At 41.3% G+C, this 14,993-nt stretch overlaps 1 protein-coding gene across 9 annotated transcripts in view; it reads left to right on the top strand.

Annotated features, from left to right (window-relative positions):
* LYST (lysosomal trafficking regulator) overlaps positions 1-14,993 on the top strand; it is a 77,188-nt gene that overhangs the window by 51,803 nt on the left and 10,392 nt on the right. For 8 of the 9 annotated variants that reach the window (XM_053382557.1, XM_053382553.1, XM_053382556.1 and 5 more), the window contains 13 exons: positions 684-829; positions 916-1,012; positions 1,820-1,881; positions 2,570-2,625; positions 4,597-4,749; positions 6,201-6,445; positions 6,625-6,691; positions 7,556-7,712; positions 8,019-8,159; positions 8,316-8,533; positions 9,179-9,409; positions 11,280-11,469; positions 12,987-13,123. In XM_053382557.1, coding sequence (XP_053238532.1) covers positions 684-829; positions 916-1,012; positions 1,820-1,881; positions 2,570-2,625; positions 4,597-4,749; positions 6,201-6,445; positions 6,625-6,691; positions 7,556-7,712; positions 8,019-8,159; positions 8,316-8,533; positions 9,179-9,409; positions 11,280-11,469; positions 12,987-13,123 — 1,900 coding nt within the window. Of the gene's footprint in view, positions 1-683; positions 830-915; positions 1,013-1,819; positions 1,882-2,569; positions 2,626-4,596; positions 4,750-6,200; positions 6,446-6,624; positions 6,692-7,555; positions 7,713-8,018; positions 8,160-8,315; positions 8,534-9,178; positions 9,410-11,279; positions 11,470-12,986; positions 13,124-14,993 lie in introns of those variants that run through there. The other variant, XM_053382560.1, reaches the window with a different exon arrangement.

The following is a 14,993-nucleotide window of genomic DNA, read 5'->3' as shown; positions in this document are numbered from 1 at the left end:
CCTTTTTCTAAAGAAGGTGTCGAGCTGTAAGATTTCATTCTTGACTGTGCTAAAGTAATCTTGGCATCTCTCCTCCTGGTTGTGCAGGAAGAGGTGGAGATAGAGAGCACTTCTTGGACACTTTACTTGGACTTGCAAAGGCTTTTCTGCATAGTGCAAAACCATAGTTTGGGGTTGCATCTGAACTATGCCATTCTGTGTCTACAAAACTGATGAATGAATTAGTAGCAAAGTGTTTAGGAATATATGAGTGTCTGCCTCGTTCCCCACCACCATCTTCAAGGAAAGAGTGATACAAACCAAATTCCTGTTCTTATAGAGAATACATGCAAGACATAAACTTAGTAAACTTAGACTTCTTCTAACATGCTCTCAAAAATCAGGATGGGATAATGGAATAAAAACACATTTTACTGCAGGTCACTGAAAGCTGGACCAAATTGATTTCCTAGTTTCTCAAAATTATACCCATCCTCCATTTTCAGTACCTTAAGAGACTGTGTATTTTTATCTATGAGTAGCATAACTGTGCTTTTTGAATGTGTGGTAATATTTTGAGGCTCTTCAGAACTGAGTTTTTGGTCATAAGGTGACACTGGGAAGATCTTGGCTTCCTGAAATTTGCACCACTGTTTTAAGACAGAGATGGCACCTAATCCCTGATGAAATTCTTCTTCTTTCAGAGCACTCTGGTATGACCCAAGCTCCTACCCAACTTCTTGGCAACTAGATCCAACAGAGGGCCCCAACAGAGAGAGGCGGCGTTTGCAGAGGTGCTACTTAACTATTCCAAATAAGTATCTTCTCAAAGACAGGCAGAAATTTGAAGGTATGCTTTAATATCCTCTGGGGTTCCTGTTACTGTCTCTTAAATGTTGCAAAAAATAATTTTTTTGTTTTGTGTTTTTTTAATAGAGGTTATTAAACCCCCTCTGTCATATCTCTTTGAAGACAAAACTCATTCTTCTCACTCTTCTACTGTAAAAGATAAAGCTGCCAGTGAGCATATAAGGTTAGTTTCAATTGGGGAGAAAAAGCTTTTGCATAGCTAGACCATCTGCGTAAAAAGTGACAAAGAAACTTTGGACGGTATCCAAGAAAGCAGTTCCCGTAGCACAAGGATTTTCGTTAGCACAAGGGAACTTCTGCTCCCTTTATTCTCCCTGCATGCTTCCTGTGCCTTCCCCAGATTTGCTCCAGAGGGTTGGGGGAACCTCAAGAACAGAATTAGGGGGCATTTGAAATTCTGTTGTGCAGCTAGAAGTGATTGCCATGCTTCACTAGATGCTGCCCTTCATCTAAGGAAAATTGGCATAATTCAGGATTGCAAATACCCACTTTCCTGTTCAAAGTGAGAATTAGTTCCTGGTGATCAGGAACCATTTTCCCTTCCCCCCTCCCCATCAAATTAGGCAGTCCGTGACGGATGAAGGTGTACAGTATAGTTACACCTTATGCGGGGATTCGGCTCCAAGGGTTTTGTATACACACAAAAATGTGTACACTCATACTGCCCCTCCTGTGAGCATCCCAAGCCTTCTGAAGTTGGAGCGCTGTGAGGGCCTTGCACAGCAAGCAAGGCAGGGAGCTTTAAAGTTCTTTTTGTACCAGGGAAACTTTGCATTTAATTTGCGGAATTTCAACTAGCCAGCTTTCAGCCGCGAATAGTTGGAATCATGCAAGTGACCTTGACTGGTAATCCAGCTGACAGAACACATTGACCATGTTGCTAAAGTATTGTATTTGAGAATGGTAGTTTTGACATGCTTTGGAGAGGTTCGTAACAGCAAACCAGTGAATTCCCTGTATGTCGCTGCAGAGTAAATCGAAGATGCATCAACGTGGCACCATCTAGAGAGACTCCTGGTGAATTGCTACTAGGTAACAGATATTATTTCTGTAACCTCACATTTAAGCAGTTGAGTTGCTTTGTTTAAAGTGAATGTTTTGCAAACAGCACCTTTTTTTTAATAATTTGGGAAACGTTGGAAAGAAAACTTGCAGGAAAAAGCTATTATTCCTCAGGCCAAGCTAGACATCATGTTAAATGCATGGTTCTTATAAATAACTGCTTTCCCCTTGTGTGTCTGTCGGGATTTGGACAACAGTGCACAAGGTGAGGGATTTAACCTATCTCCTGCTGTGGTTCCAATGAAAACTGCTGTTAGTTCCCAGAGAACCTGCTAACTCATCAGCACTATTGCTATGATCCCAAGGAGGGAAGCTTCCATTGATGTTAATAGACATTTTACTCCAAGACTGAATAGATGGTTTTTTGTGGGTATGGGGTATTTGCATCAGGACCATGATGGAAGTGAATGCAGATGGGAGTGCTGCCCCCTCCTCCTTACGTGCTGTGGTCCTGATTCTGAGGCCAATGGGTCTACTCTGACCAACACTGGAGCTCACTCCATGTTTATTTTTAGAAACTGTTCAATAGCTGAGGATCTAGGGTCGACTTATTTTCATGTCAATTCATTGATATCAGTAGTATATTTCCAGTGTAATAAGGTTATATATTACAAAGTGGGTGAATAAATAATCCATATAAATGTTCTTTATGGTGCAGGTAAATGCGGAATGTATTTTGTGGAAGACAATGCTTCTGATACAATTGAAAGCTTGGTAAGTAAAAAAGTGAATTGACTTGTTTTCAAAGTTGATTTTTTCATTAGCATAATTTTAGCCGTAACCTGTGATTGTGTTAAATCCCAGGACTTCAGATATATTCATTTTTAATGTGTTTTGTGAGCAATTTACTTTGTAAATATTTCAGAAGCATTCCTCCCAACTTAAGTAAAAAAAACTTATACAGTATTGAAAACCTTGAAAGTGTTTTAGGATATTTGTTTTTCTTTTCAGGGATTGGAAATTCTATCCAAGGCTTTATAGTACCAGAACTGATTTATCAATAGATCAATCATCGTTCTTTACAATCATTATGTAAAGTCTCTCGGAGCTGCTCAGGGTCAGCTTCAGATTTTGAGGACCCTTGAGCCCTTGCCCCCCCCCAGTGCTTTTTTCTGGGAGAACGCAGGGGTACGCATACCCCTAAACATTTTGTGAATCTAAGTTTGGCCTCATTGAGGGGCAGTATTTCAATATGAGTAGGAAAATGAGAATACCGCTAAACATTTAATTTTTTTAGAAAAAAAAGCACTGGCACCCTTCCTTCCCTCCTCAAATCACACACCTCCTCTTGGCCCCAGTCCTATAAACTAAAACAAGTTTTGACCAACATGGGAAAACTCTATTGTCAAAGAAAAACAATTTTTAAAAATTGTAGACAGTGTAATTTAGAAATGTAACTCAATCTGCAGTCCTATACAGTGGTACCTCTGGATACGAACGGGATCTGTTCTGGATCCCCGTTCGCATCCTGAAGCGAACATAATCCGCGCCTGTGCATCTGCGCGGGTCACAATTCGCCACTTCCGTGCCTGCATGTGACGTCATTTTGTCCGTCTGCACATGTGCGAGCAGCAAAACCCAGAAGTAATGTGTTCCGTTACTTCTGGGTTGCCGGGAACACAACCCAAAAGCGCTCAACCTGAAGCATATTTAACCTGAGGTATGACTGTACATACTCAGATCCCATTAAACTAATTGGATATGAGCAAGCATGTATTATCGGATTGCATTTTCAAGCATCTACCGGGTAACTTAAATAAAACTTGTAAGTACTTGGTCCTTTGGAATTCTCATCAAGGGATTACAGGCCAGAGGCTGGGACTGCAGGCCAGGAACATTAAATGGGAGTGATTTGGTTCCCATGTGCAGTGACTCCCTGCAAAGTGCTTGCACTGGTGAAAACACTGTAAGGGGAACTGGTAATGGACCACAACACAAAATCCTGCACTGAAGACTTTCTAGAGTTCAGCTTGTTTCCCTCCCAGCAGGTTTTGTTTTGGGGAGGCCAGAATGTGCAACCAAGAGGAACTTCTCCAGAATCATTGGCATTCCTAATGAGAATGACAAGGATGCAGGCACACAGCAACCAACCAACCTATGGTTGTTTATGCATGACAAACAGGCATCCTCTTATCCCCTGCCAAGGGAGGTGTAGTGCTAGCTTACCTTAACACCAGAGAGGCCCCATCAAGAAGATTCCCTGTCTTCTGGGCATCTACTGGCCATAGGGCACAACCAGCCACTTCCAAGCTCTTCTGGCTCTTCCTTATTGCTCCGGCTCTCTTCTTCTCTCATGCAAAATCTCATAACTCTACTTGAGTGTTTTATACAGGAATTAGTTTGCATGTGACCTGGTGGGAAGGAGGGCAGCTCATGAGTGGTGGTGGCATAGGGCGGTAGGTTGAGGCCCCTAGCAGTGGGCCCTTGCTTAGAGCCTGACCAGGTCAACTGTTCCTGCTGGCCATGAAGTTGATGAATGCTTATTGGGTCAAATATAATATGAAATCAAGAATGATAGATTTAGATAATGTAGTATGTATTAACAGTGTTCATATGCCACCCAATTGCAAAGTTTATTACTCAGTATCTGAAAGATTACAAAATATTAGCGTGGCAAATAAATGCATTTTAAATGAACATGGTTTTTAAAAGGCCAATAACTTTAATATGCTGTGTTTTGTTCAGAGCTTTCATGGTGAAACTGAACCAGCATCGTTTTCTTGGACATTTGAAGAAATCAAAGAAGTGCACAAGCGTTGGTGGCAATTAAGGGACAACGCTGTAGAAATATTTTTAACAAATGGCAGAACTTTGCTTTTAGCTTTTGACAACACAAAGGTAAATATTTTCCATGATAGCATAGCAATGTTGAGCAACAGTTAGCCTAAATATATTTTTAAGTATATACCAAAATAAGCTTATTAATAGAATAATAAGGCAGATTTTTCATCACTTCGTTAAAGCGGTGAAATAACTTGTTTTTCAGCAAGGAGAGAATAGTGAGCTGAGAATGTTGGTTTTTTCAGATTGTATCTGATAGGATGTCAATCACAATGCTATCTATTACTTAATCTTAAGATTAAGAGGGGAAATAATTTTAGTTTTGAATTTTCCTAATCTCATTAAAAATGCTTAGTTAGTTGTTAGATGGAATTTGATAGAAATGGTATTCATTTTCATTAGCTTTCAGCAATGGTTACTTTGGTAGATTCTCAGTAGTCAAGGCATGGGCAAACAACCATGACAGGAATAATGTGTACTTATATATATACATACATATACATACATACATACATACATATATACATACATATATATATAGTTTGTTTGTTTATAAAAATATTTATATACTGCTGTATCATAAAACAAACCAAAGTAGTTTTTTATATGAATTGGATTAGTCTTTGGGCAATCTTGACATTATTTCTGCAGAGTTTCATATTTTAACACTTATTAAAATGTTATATCACTTTCCCCAAAAGGTCATAACAGTGTTCAACCAACCAAAAATATTTAGCACTATTAAATTACCATCCAAGGAAACAAAGTACATCAGAAAACCCACAGTGCCATTCAAAGACCTGATAATTTTTTATTTTTATTTTTTTAAATCACAACCCTGAGAGGAAGCCTGTCTTAGAACTTCTGGGATGAAGTTCCACATTTTGGACAGGCGTCACTGAAAAGTCTCCAGCCCTAGCAGTCACTGACTAAACTTCTTAGTGGTGATCATTCATATAATAGCATGCATAGTTTGTGTATGTGAGTGTGACTTGCATTTGAAATGGAGGATACCTACTCATTTATGCTTGTATGATTGTCCTAAATACTGTTGAAACTAATACATATCCAAGAACTGGAGCCTGAGAACTGCCTGCAGGAGGGCTGGCTAGAAAGTGATTTTCCCCAACATTACCTCCTTCCCTGAGCAGCCCCTGACCCCTCTGAAAAGAGCCCTAAATGGCCTCAGCCCAGTATACCTGAAGGAGCGTCTCAACCCCCAACATTCAGCTCGGAAACCGAGGTCCAGCTCTGAGGGCCTTCTGGTGGTTCCCTCACTGCGAGAAGTGAGGTTACAGGGAACCAGGCAGAGGGCCTTCTTGGTAGTGGTTCCCACCTTTTCAGAGGGCCTGAGAGAAGAGGAGAAGGTAGGAAAGTCCCCTTCTGCCAGTTGCCTTCCATGGGCAGATCTCTCCCACTGCAATGCTTGATTAATGCATGTAGGTATTTGCATGTGTTAATTCAGCTAAAGTACTGAAATAAAAGCTTGATATTTTGGTTCTTTTTAGGTACGTGATGATGTGTACCACCACATCCTAACAAACAACCTCCCTAACATCTTGAAGTATGGCAACATTACAGCATTAACCCAACTGTGGTACACAGGACAGATCACTAATTTTGAATACCTCACTCATTTAAACAAACATGCAGGCCGTTCCTTCAATGATCTTATGCAGTATCCAGTATTTCCCTTTATACTTTCCGACTATACTAGTGAAACGCTGGACCTCAATGATCCATCCGTTTATAGGTAATAAGAAATATCATGAATTGTTTCTTTTAAAGTAATTTACTAAATATGTCGTCTGCTGTAGAATTAATATATTTTTGTTAATAAACACCCATTGTATTCATTGTTGTGTTTCTTAACTACAGCAAGTATCAGTAATTTATGGAACTGACAAGCTGCTAATATTTGTATAATTTCAGAAATTTGGTCAAACCCATAGCTGTACAATCAAAAGAAAAGGAAGATCGTTATGTGGACACTTACAAGGTATTAAGATATCTAATGCGTTATTGCTTAGTGCCAGCCTGGTATAAAAGGAGAACTTTATGTAACACTATTGACTTTGCTTTTCATTCTGCAAACATATGCATACATTTCCAGTTCAACTGAGTGAAAGGAAATAAAACATTCATAACCCAATATTCCTCCCCATACTGGCCTTTGTGAAGAGATTAGCAAGTATCTTATCCACTAAACCAGGACTGAGGTACCTCTGGCCTGTGGGCCAATCTACCAGGTGGCCCAATTTGGCCCGCAAGACCATATTCCCCAAACCACGCTCATCTGTCAATCAGCTGACATCACTGTATGACTTCAGCTGATGAACAAGATGGCAGAGTTTAGTCCTAGGGGAACACACTGCAGATCCCTGTAGAGAGCAAGATTGAATTCTTAATTCATCAGCTGATGAGTGGAAAGTTCAGTCTTGCTGTGTGCTGCAACAACAGCACACTTTCTGCAGGGAATGTGCTGGCGAAATATACCTTTCACCCATGCTTGTCATGTTAATCATGTCACTGGCAAAGTGGATAGTCCCAACCACTTGTCAAATTTGGGCCTTTCACTTGATCCAACAGGATTCTTCTCATTTTCCTGTGTACTTCTACTATAAGCTTGCCCGAAGTTTTTTTTTTTAGCTGGATAGGGGTGCATTCCAGATAGTCAAAATATCAGAAGACTAATGGCATGATACCTCTGAATTGGTTGCCCACCAACCAAAGGGAGCCTTCATGATACAGGTGGATGGATGGATTATAGTTTGGTGTAGTTTACATAGGGACAGGACTGCGAGTCTATTTCCATGTGGATTTTGGAGAAGCATACCTATGTCCATATGTTCCCCTTTTGCAGTATTTAGAAGAGGAATACCGTAAAGGAGCAAGAGAAGATGACCCGATGCCCCCTGTGCAACCTTATCACTATGGATCTCATTACTCCAATAGTGGAACTGTACTTCACTTCTTGGTTAGGATGCCTCCTTTCACAAAGATGTTCTTAGCTTATCAAGGTAAGAATTGCTTTAGGTTTTCATATATACATTTACTTCATCATTTATATAGAAGCTGTTTGTATTTATCGCTGTTTCGTTAGCCAAATGTGGCTATTATGATCATATCTGTTATGAATTTGGTATGTGTAGTACATTTATATAGCTTTGGAAATTTTTATACTGGTGTTTTGATAGTATCGTATGACCAAAAAAATAATCCGTTTTGGTTCTGTTTTGTCCTATTACAGGGTTCTATAAATGTATAGCTCATGCAATGGGTTATTTTCTGTAGTATAATCAGTTTAATTTGACTTCATTTTACAGACCAGAGTTTTGACATTCCAGACAGAACCTTCCACTCCACCAACACAACCTGGCGCCTTTCATCATATGAATCCATGACTGATGTAAAGGAGCTTATTCCAGAATTTTTTTATCTTCCTGAGTTTTTGGTTAACAGAGAAGGTGTGTTGGGGTTTCGTTGAGTATAAAATTGGGAGGAGAGGAACATTGTGTAGGCAGCTCTGAGCTGCTTGAAGGGAAGAGTGGGTTGCGAACATTTACTTGCATTGGGTACTCAAACCCAAGCCAGCTACTATAAACAAGCCTTTATATTTATAGGATTTGATTTTGGGGTGCGTCAGAATGGGGAAAGAGTGAACCATGTGAATCTCCCACCTTGGGCTCGAAATGATCCCCGACTTTTTATCCTGATCCACCGTCAAGCTTTGGAGTCTGACCATGTTTCCCAGACAATCTGCCATTGGATTGATTTAGTGTTTGGGTATAAGCAAAAGGGCAAGGCTTCAGTTCAAGCTATCAATGTCTTTCACCCTGCTGTGAGTACCTTTCCCCCCGTAAATCGGTTTTTCTTTATTGTACAGAATCACTGGATGTTGTATTTGTAGAACGTGTTACAGGACACTCCCCGACTTCCTCTTGTGAAAGTTAGTTCAGGCATTGGGAATTGCCCTACATCTTCCTCTGTGAGGATAGATGCAAAGAATTCCTGGAGCTTCTTGGCAGTCGCCTTGACCATTTATTAGTGCATCTTCAGCTCCTACTAGGCAGCACCAGGTCCTCAGGGAAAGACCCTGCACCCTAAAGACCTTCCTGCATTCAGCTAACTCTCAGTTTACTCTGCCAAGGTGTGTGAATTCAGCTCCCACTAAAGAAACATCCACCAACCATTTGGGGTCATTAATAGGCAGTGTGCCTGACAAAGGAGTAGCTGGCCTGCTATCATAGTGCATTTGTCTTGGTGGTTTAAAATTATGATCTTGCGTAAGAACATTACTTGTCAGTCTGCAGATTTGGTATGCTTTACCTAAGCTTAGTATTGTGCTTCATTACTCGGGACTTTTGTCTAATCCAAGTCTCTCAAGCACATGCAGATGTTAAATGCATCAGACTGTGCAGCAAGAACCCCCCTTTTTTGTCTTTTCAATAGAACATTATAGTCTTGTATTTGGCTCGCATTTTAGACATACTTTGGAATGGACGTGTCAGCTGTAGAAGATCCAGTTCAACGAAGAGCCCTGGAGACTATGATAAAAACATATGGACAAACCCCTCGCCAGCTGTTCCACACCGCACATGTCAGCAGACCTGGATCCAAACTCATTATGGAGGGAGAGCTCCTTGCTCCCATGGGGCTCTTGGTGCAGCTTGCATTCAGAGACACAAAGGAGCAAACTAAAGAGATCACATATCCGGTATGTCAGAGTGATTCATAAGGCTGCTTAATATTAATTAATATGTGGCAGCTAGTGTGTGGGGTCTTTTTGTAGGGGAGTATCTGGAAGATTCCCCTTCTTTCTAACCAGGGAAGGGGATCCTGTGGCCCTTCAGATGTTCTTGGACTCATGTTCCCAACAGCCTCAGCAGCATAGTCAGTGTTTGGGAATGGTGGGAGTTGTAGTTCATCACCAACTTGGGGGGGGGCACACATTCACTACCCTAATTCTAAAGTTTCTATCTGTCTGAAAATCACCCTCTTATATTTCACTCTGTTTTCCTTTGACAAGGAGATATTTCAGCTGGACTGCAAAGCATCAAGTAATCTTTCACGTTCCTGATTACTTGTTCATTTTATTTTCTCATGTACAGTGGTACCTTGGGTTACATACACTTCAGGTTGCATACACTTCAGGTTACAGACTCCACTAACCCAGAAATAATACCTCAGGTTAAGAACTTTGCTTCAGGATGAGAACAGAAATCGTGCTCTGGCGGCGCGGCGGCAGCAGGAGGCCCCATTAGCTAAAGTGGTGCTTCAGGTTAAGAACAGTTTCAGGTTAAGAACGGACCTCCAGAACGAATTAAGTACTTAACCTGAGGTACCACTGTATTATTATACAGGAATTCATGTCAGTGTTGACCAAAGAGGTCCACAGATTTTCCTTTAAAAGAAAAGAAGAAACTCATGTTTAAAGAAAGCGTTCACTGATACTAATCTCCAAATGTTGTCCCTAAGTTTTTTCACAGAAATGCTTTATTAAAACCTGAGATGATTAGATCACACCCTTTATTTGCCCCAGGAATGTATTTTACTTACTCTAAAAACATTTAGCATACCTAATTCTCAAAGAAACTCCATGTGGCTTAAAATTCACAACACAAAAATCTAAAATAATAATAAAATCCACATTAAAACCACAAATTTTAACAAACCACAGATATTAACATCAAATCCAAGCCCCCATTAACACACACACACCCCGGCAAAACAGCTACCAGGCTACCCAAAGATAAACCAGCAAAAAGGGAAGAATATTGTAAAAGCCTTTTGGGGCAGCCAGGTTTTTAGCAGCACTGATAAGGTCTGGTATACCTCACTTGGCACAGGGCGCCTCAACAAAAGAGGCTCTAGCTCTGGGTATTGCCTGCTGTACTTTTGGAGATGAGGGATATGAGTTAGGGCTTCAGATGATGATTGGGACTTGGGAAGAAAATTCAGAAGGGGGGGCTTAAGGTACTCAGGCCCCAAGCCATTTAGGGCTTTAAAGGTTAAGATCAGTACCAGGAAGCCCGTTATCTATGCCGAAAATAGGGAAAAAATTAAATATTTGATATAATCTACCTTTAGCAAACTCTTAGGCCTGGCTCAGATGTAGTGATTCAAGTCTAGTGGATTATCAGCCAGGAAACAAGTCCTGTGCTTTCATGCTCCTTCTTCATGCCTCTCTTTCCAGCCTTCATTTGCACCCTGCTTCAGAAACACTTTCCTAGTTTCTTAAACCACAGTATCTTGTGATTCTGAATTGCGAGACTGATTTAAGGGCTTACTCCCAAACCAGGATATGAGCCAGGATTGGCCATTCCAACCCAGTAAACCATGGTTTAGCTTAGCAGTTTGGAATTGTTGAATTTTGCCCTTTTGTCTTACACTATTCCGTGCTTCTATTTTTCCTTTGATAATTGTTCTAAGACTTATATATCATTGAAGCTACCTTTGGATAAATACCTGTTTAACATTAATGTATGTTAAAGAAAATTGCATTCAGCTTGAGATTTAAAACGCTTAGCTACAATGACTGTTTAAAATGTGTTAGCTGACAGCTGTTTTATTTCATTATCTTTTAGAGTCCTTTACCTTGGATTAAAGGCTTGAAGTGGGGGGAATATGTAGGTTCCCCAAGTGCCCCTGATCCCCTTGTCTGCTTCAGCCAACCACATGGGGAAAGGTTTGGCTCCCTGCAGGCTCTGCCAACAAGAGCAATTTGTGGTTTATCCCGGAAGTTCTGTCTTCTGATGATCTATAGCAAAGAGCAAGGTAAGGGTGCTCAGTGGTCTCTGCAGTAGCATTGCAAAAAAGATTTCATGCTGCCAGCCTAATTGTCTCAGCTGCTCTGTTGTCCAGTCTCTCACTCATTCAAAGATTGCAGCTAATATAATGCTGAGGCCTGACTCATTTGTTACCTGGGTGGAATAATTGCTGCTGAGATCTCAAAGTGCATGGGAGCAGAACTGTGTGGGAAGCAGTTTGTGAAGTGGCTCCCATGTGAGTTGGAGCAATTTTAGCCACATCTACAGAACCGTCCAGAAATAAGTGGTTCTGCAGATGTACCAAGATTCTGCTCCAAAGTCAGTTCATGCAGCCAGTTTCCTACGTGGTTTGAGATCTCTGTAGCAGTTGTACTGCTCTGATCACATGTGAATTGCTCCCAGTAAACTTGTTAAACAAGGATTCTTCACTGTGGGAAGTGTTTTTTATGTTTAGGAAACTGAAGAATTTCAAGTGTGTCTGTTCTCTATCCAGTTCAGGGTTTGATATTTGGTTATACAGCGCAGACAAAATTAAAAATGACCACATTATTGAAGGCAGAGGTGGAGAAACTTGGGTCCAGGGGCCAAATATGCCTTCCCAGGCTGTTTTGTAAGGCCTACAGTACTCTCCCTTTGCCACAGCCCACACTGGCTTAATAATAATAATAATAATAATAATAATAATAATAATAATAATAATTTATTATTTATACCCCGCCCATCTGGCTGAGTTTCCCCAGCCACTCTGGTCGGCTTCAAATCAAGTGTTAAAAACAATACAGCATTAAATATTAAAAACTTCCCTAAACAGAGCTGCCTTCAGATGTCTTTTAAAAAGAAGATAGCTGCTTATTTCCTTCACATCTGAAGGGAGGGCATTCCACACGGTGGGCGCCACTACCGAGAAGGCCCTCTGTCTGGTTCCCTGTAACCTCACTTTTTGCAATGAGGGAACCGCCAGAAGGCCCTCGATGCTGGATCTCAGTGTCCGGGCTGAACGGTGGGGGTGGAGACGCTCCTTCAGGTATACAGGACTGAGGCCGTTTAGGGCATTAAAGGTCAGCACCAACACTTTGAATTGTGCTCGGAAACGTACTGGGAGCCAATGCAGATCTCTCAGGACCGGTGTTATGTGGTCCCGGCGGCCACTCCCAGTCACCAGTCTAGCTGCTGCATTCTGGATTAATTGCAGTTTCCGGGTCACCTCCGCCCTCAGGATTTTTGCCTTGCTGGAATTTGACCTTCAACTCTGTTAATGCAAAGATAATACCCACCTTTGCCTGTGTCCCACATGCCACTAGCATGTGGCCCTCAAAAGGTTTCTTAGCAGGGAATGTGTCCCTCCCATTTGAAAAGGACTCCCCACCCCCTGATCTTAAGACTTTATTGGGAAGTGTCCATTTGTTGCTCAGACATTCAAACAGTGGAATTTAAAATCCAAAAATAGATACATAATATGTGCCTTTTTGTTGTAACACACTGTGAGTTTTCTGCTTCATCTGAATGTCCTGACTGCTGTTACAGGTGTAAGAAGCATGCACAGTACAGATATCCAGTGGTCAGCCATTCTGAGTTGGGGATATGCCGACAATATACTGAGACTGAAAAGCAAGCAAAGTGAACCTCCAGTTAACTTTATACAGAGCTCACAGTTTCATCAGGTAAAAGCCATTTTTATTTCCCCTCTATTCAACTATAGAATGCCGTGTTTGAAAAGCAGTGTTCATCTGCGGCAGCGAAACCAGATCCATAGCATCTTAGATGATATGCTGGTTCAAAGATAACCTCAGTCTAATGATTTATGTCCAAGAAATCAGTCTAATGATTTTGTCCAGATGCTCGCCATTCTTGCCCCTCTCCTCCCATTGCTTGTCTCACTTTGGCACTTCTATAACGGCTTATTAAAATATCAGTTTCCTATTCTATTAAGATCAGGAAACTGGTTTAATCGTTGTTTGCTAACCACGAACTGATCCCTGATATCCTATCCTTGTTTTTTAACAAAGATTAAACCACAATTTCTTGGTTTTGATGTTAAGAGAAACTGTGGTTTATTAAACCCAAGATGGAGGCCAATCAACCATGTGTTATGGTGTGAAAGGGATAAGGGAGCATGTGGGCACAGTGCTATGTCTAAATTAGGCCAAGACCTAATACACGTATTATTATAACATGAGCTTTTATGGACTGCACCCCACTTTAGACAGTGTTCATCCTCAGGTGGCAGCTATATATTTGTTAGTGGGGCCAAAAGGCCACTTACTGGAAATCTGGCCTGCCTTATTGCTGTTTCTTATGAATGTGTGTGAGCAGGTCTGCAACTGAAGAAATGGCTTCTCATCCATGAGGGCTTATACCACTACAAATCTATTAGTCTTACATTCATGTCCCTGATTTTCCTGGACTTCTGCTTCCTCTGGATTATAGAGATGTAGATAAACCTGCTAACTTTGTGAACATTTCTCCTAGTAGTATTTGTTTACTACATTTCTGCCCTCCCATCCTCCTCAAGGTAGCCCAGGGCAGCAAACAAGCAATAAAACAATGCAACTAAAACAAAACATACTTATCACATTAAAACTTTAAAAGGTAAAGGTACCCCTGACCAACAGATCCAGTCGTGACCGACTCTAGGGTTGCGTGCTCATCTCGCTCAAGAGGCTGGGAGCCGGCGCTTGTCTGCAGACAGCTTCCGGGTCACGTGGCCAGCGTGACTAAGCCGCTGCTGGCGAACCAGCGCAGCACACGGAAACGCCGTTTACCTTCCCGCTGGAGAGCGGTCCCTATTTATCTACTTGCACTTTGGGGTGTTTTCGAAGTGCTAGGTTGGCAGGAGCTGGGACCGAACGATGGGAGCTCACCCCGCCGCGGGGATTCGAACGCCAACCTTACGATCAGCAAGTCCTAGGCTCTGTGGTTTAACCCACAGTGCCACCCGCGTCCCTATTAAAACTTTAAGAACATCTAAAAGCATTTTTAAATGGTCACATGCCCTCATAATTAATAATTTCAAGGTTGCCAAGAACAGTCTTTTTCAGCCATCAAATGCCCTGGCAAATAGGAATGATTTAACTTTCTTCCTGAATGTGCATAGTGAGAAAGACCAAGACCAAGAGAGATCTCATTAGGGAGGGCATTCCACAAACAGGGAACTGCCACCGAGAAGGCCCTGTCATAGGTTAGCACCAGCCGGGCCGTACCCAGTGGTAGCACCATGAATAGGGCCTGCCTACCAGTCATCACTTGACTTGTTCACTTCAGCAAGACTATAGGAAAACGATTGTTCATAAATCTATGGCCTTTTAAATTGTGTTTGTTTGTGTGTGTGCATTATTGTTTTTGTTTGTTAATATGTTATGCATTATTGTGTTTTTATATTGTAAACTGCCCTGTGAGCCTCGAATGAAGGGAAGTATAGGAATTTAACAAATAATGAAGGCAGCTATTTACCACTGTTAATATGAATGAATATGAAATCCGGAAAAGGTAAAGTAATTGAACCCAGTTAGGCTCATGTGCCGGCCTGCAAAA

This window comes from Podarcis raffonei, chromosome 3 (genome assembly GCF_027172205.1).
Source record: "Podarcis raffonei isolate rPodRaf1 chromosome 3, rPodRaf1.pri, whole genome shotgun sequence".
Taxonomy (NCBI): Eukaryota; Metazoa; Chordata; class Lepidosauria; order Squamata; family Lacertidae; genus Podarcis; species Podarcis raffonei.
This window is presented reverse-complemented; position numbering and strand designations above follow the sequence as displayed.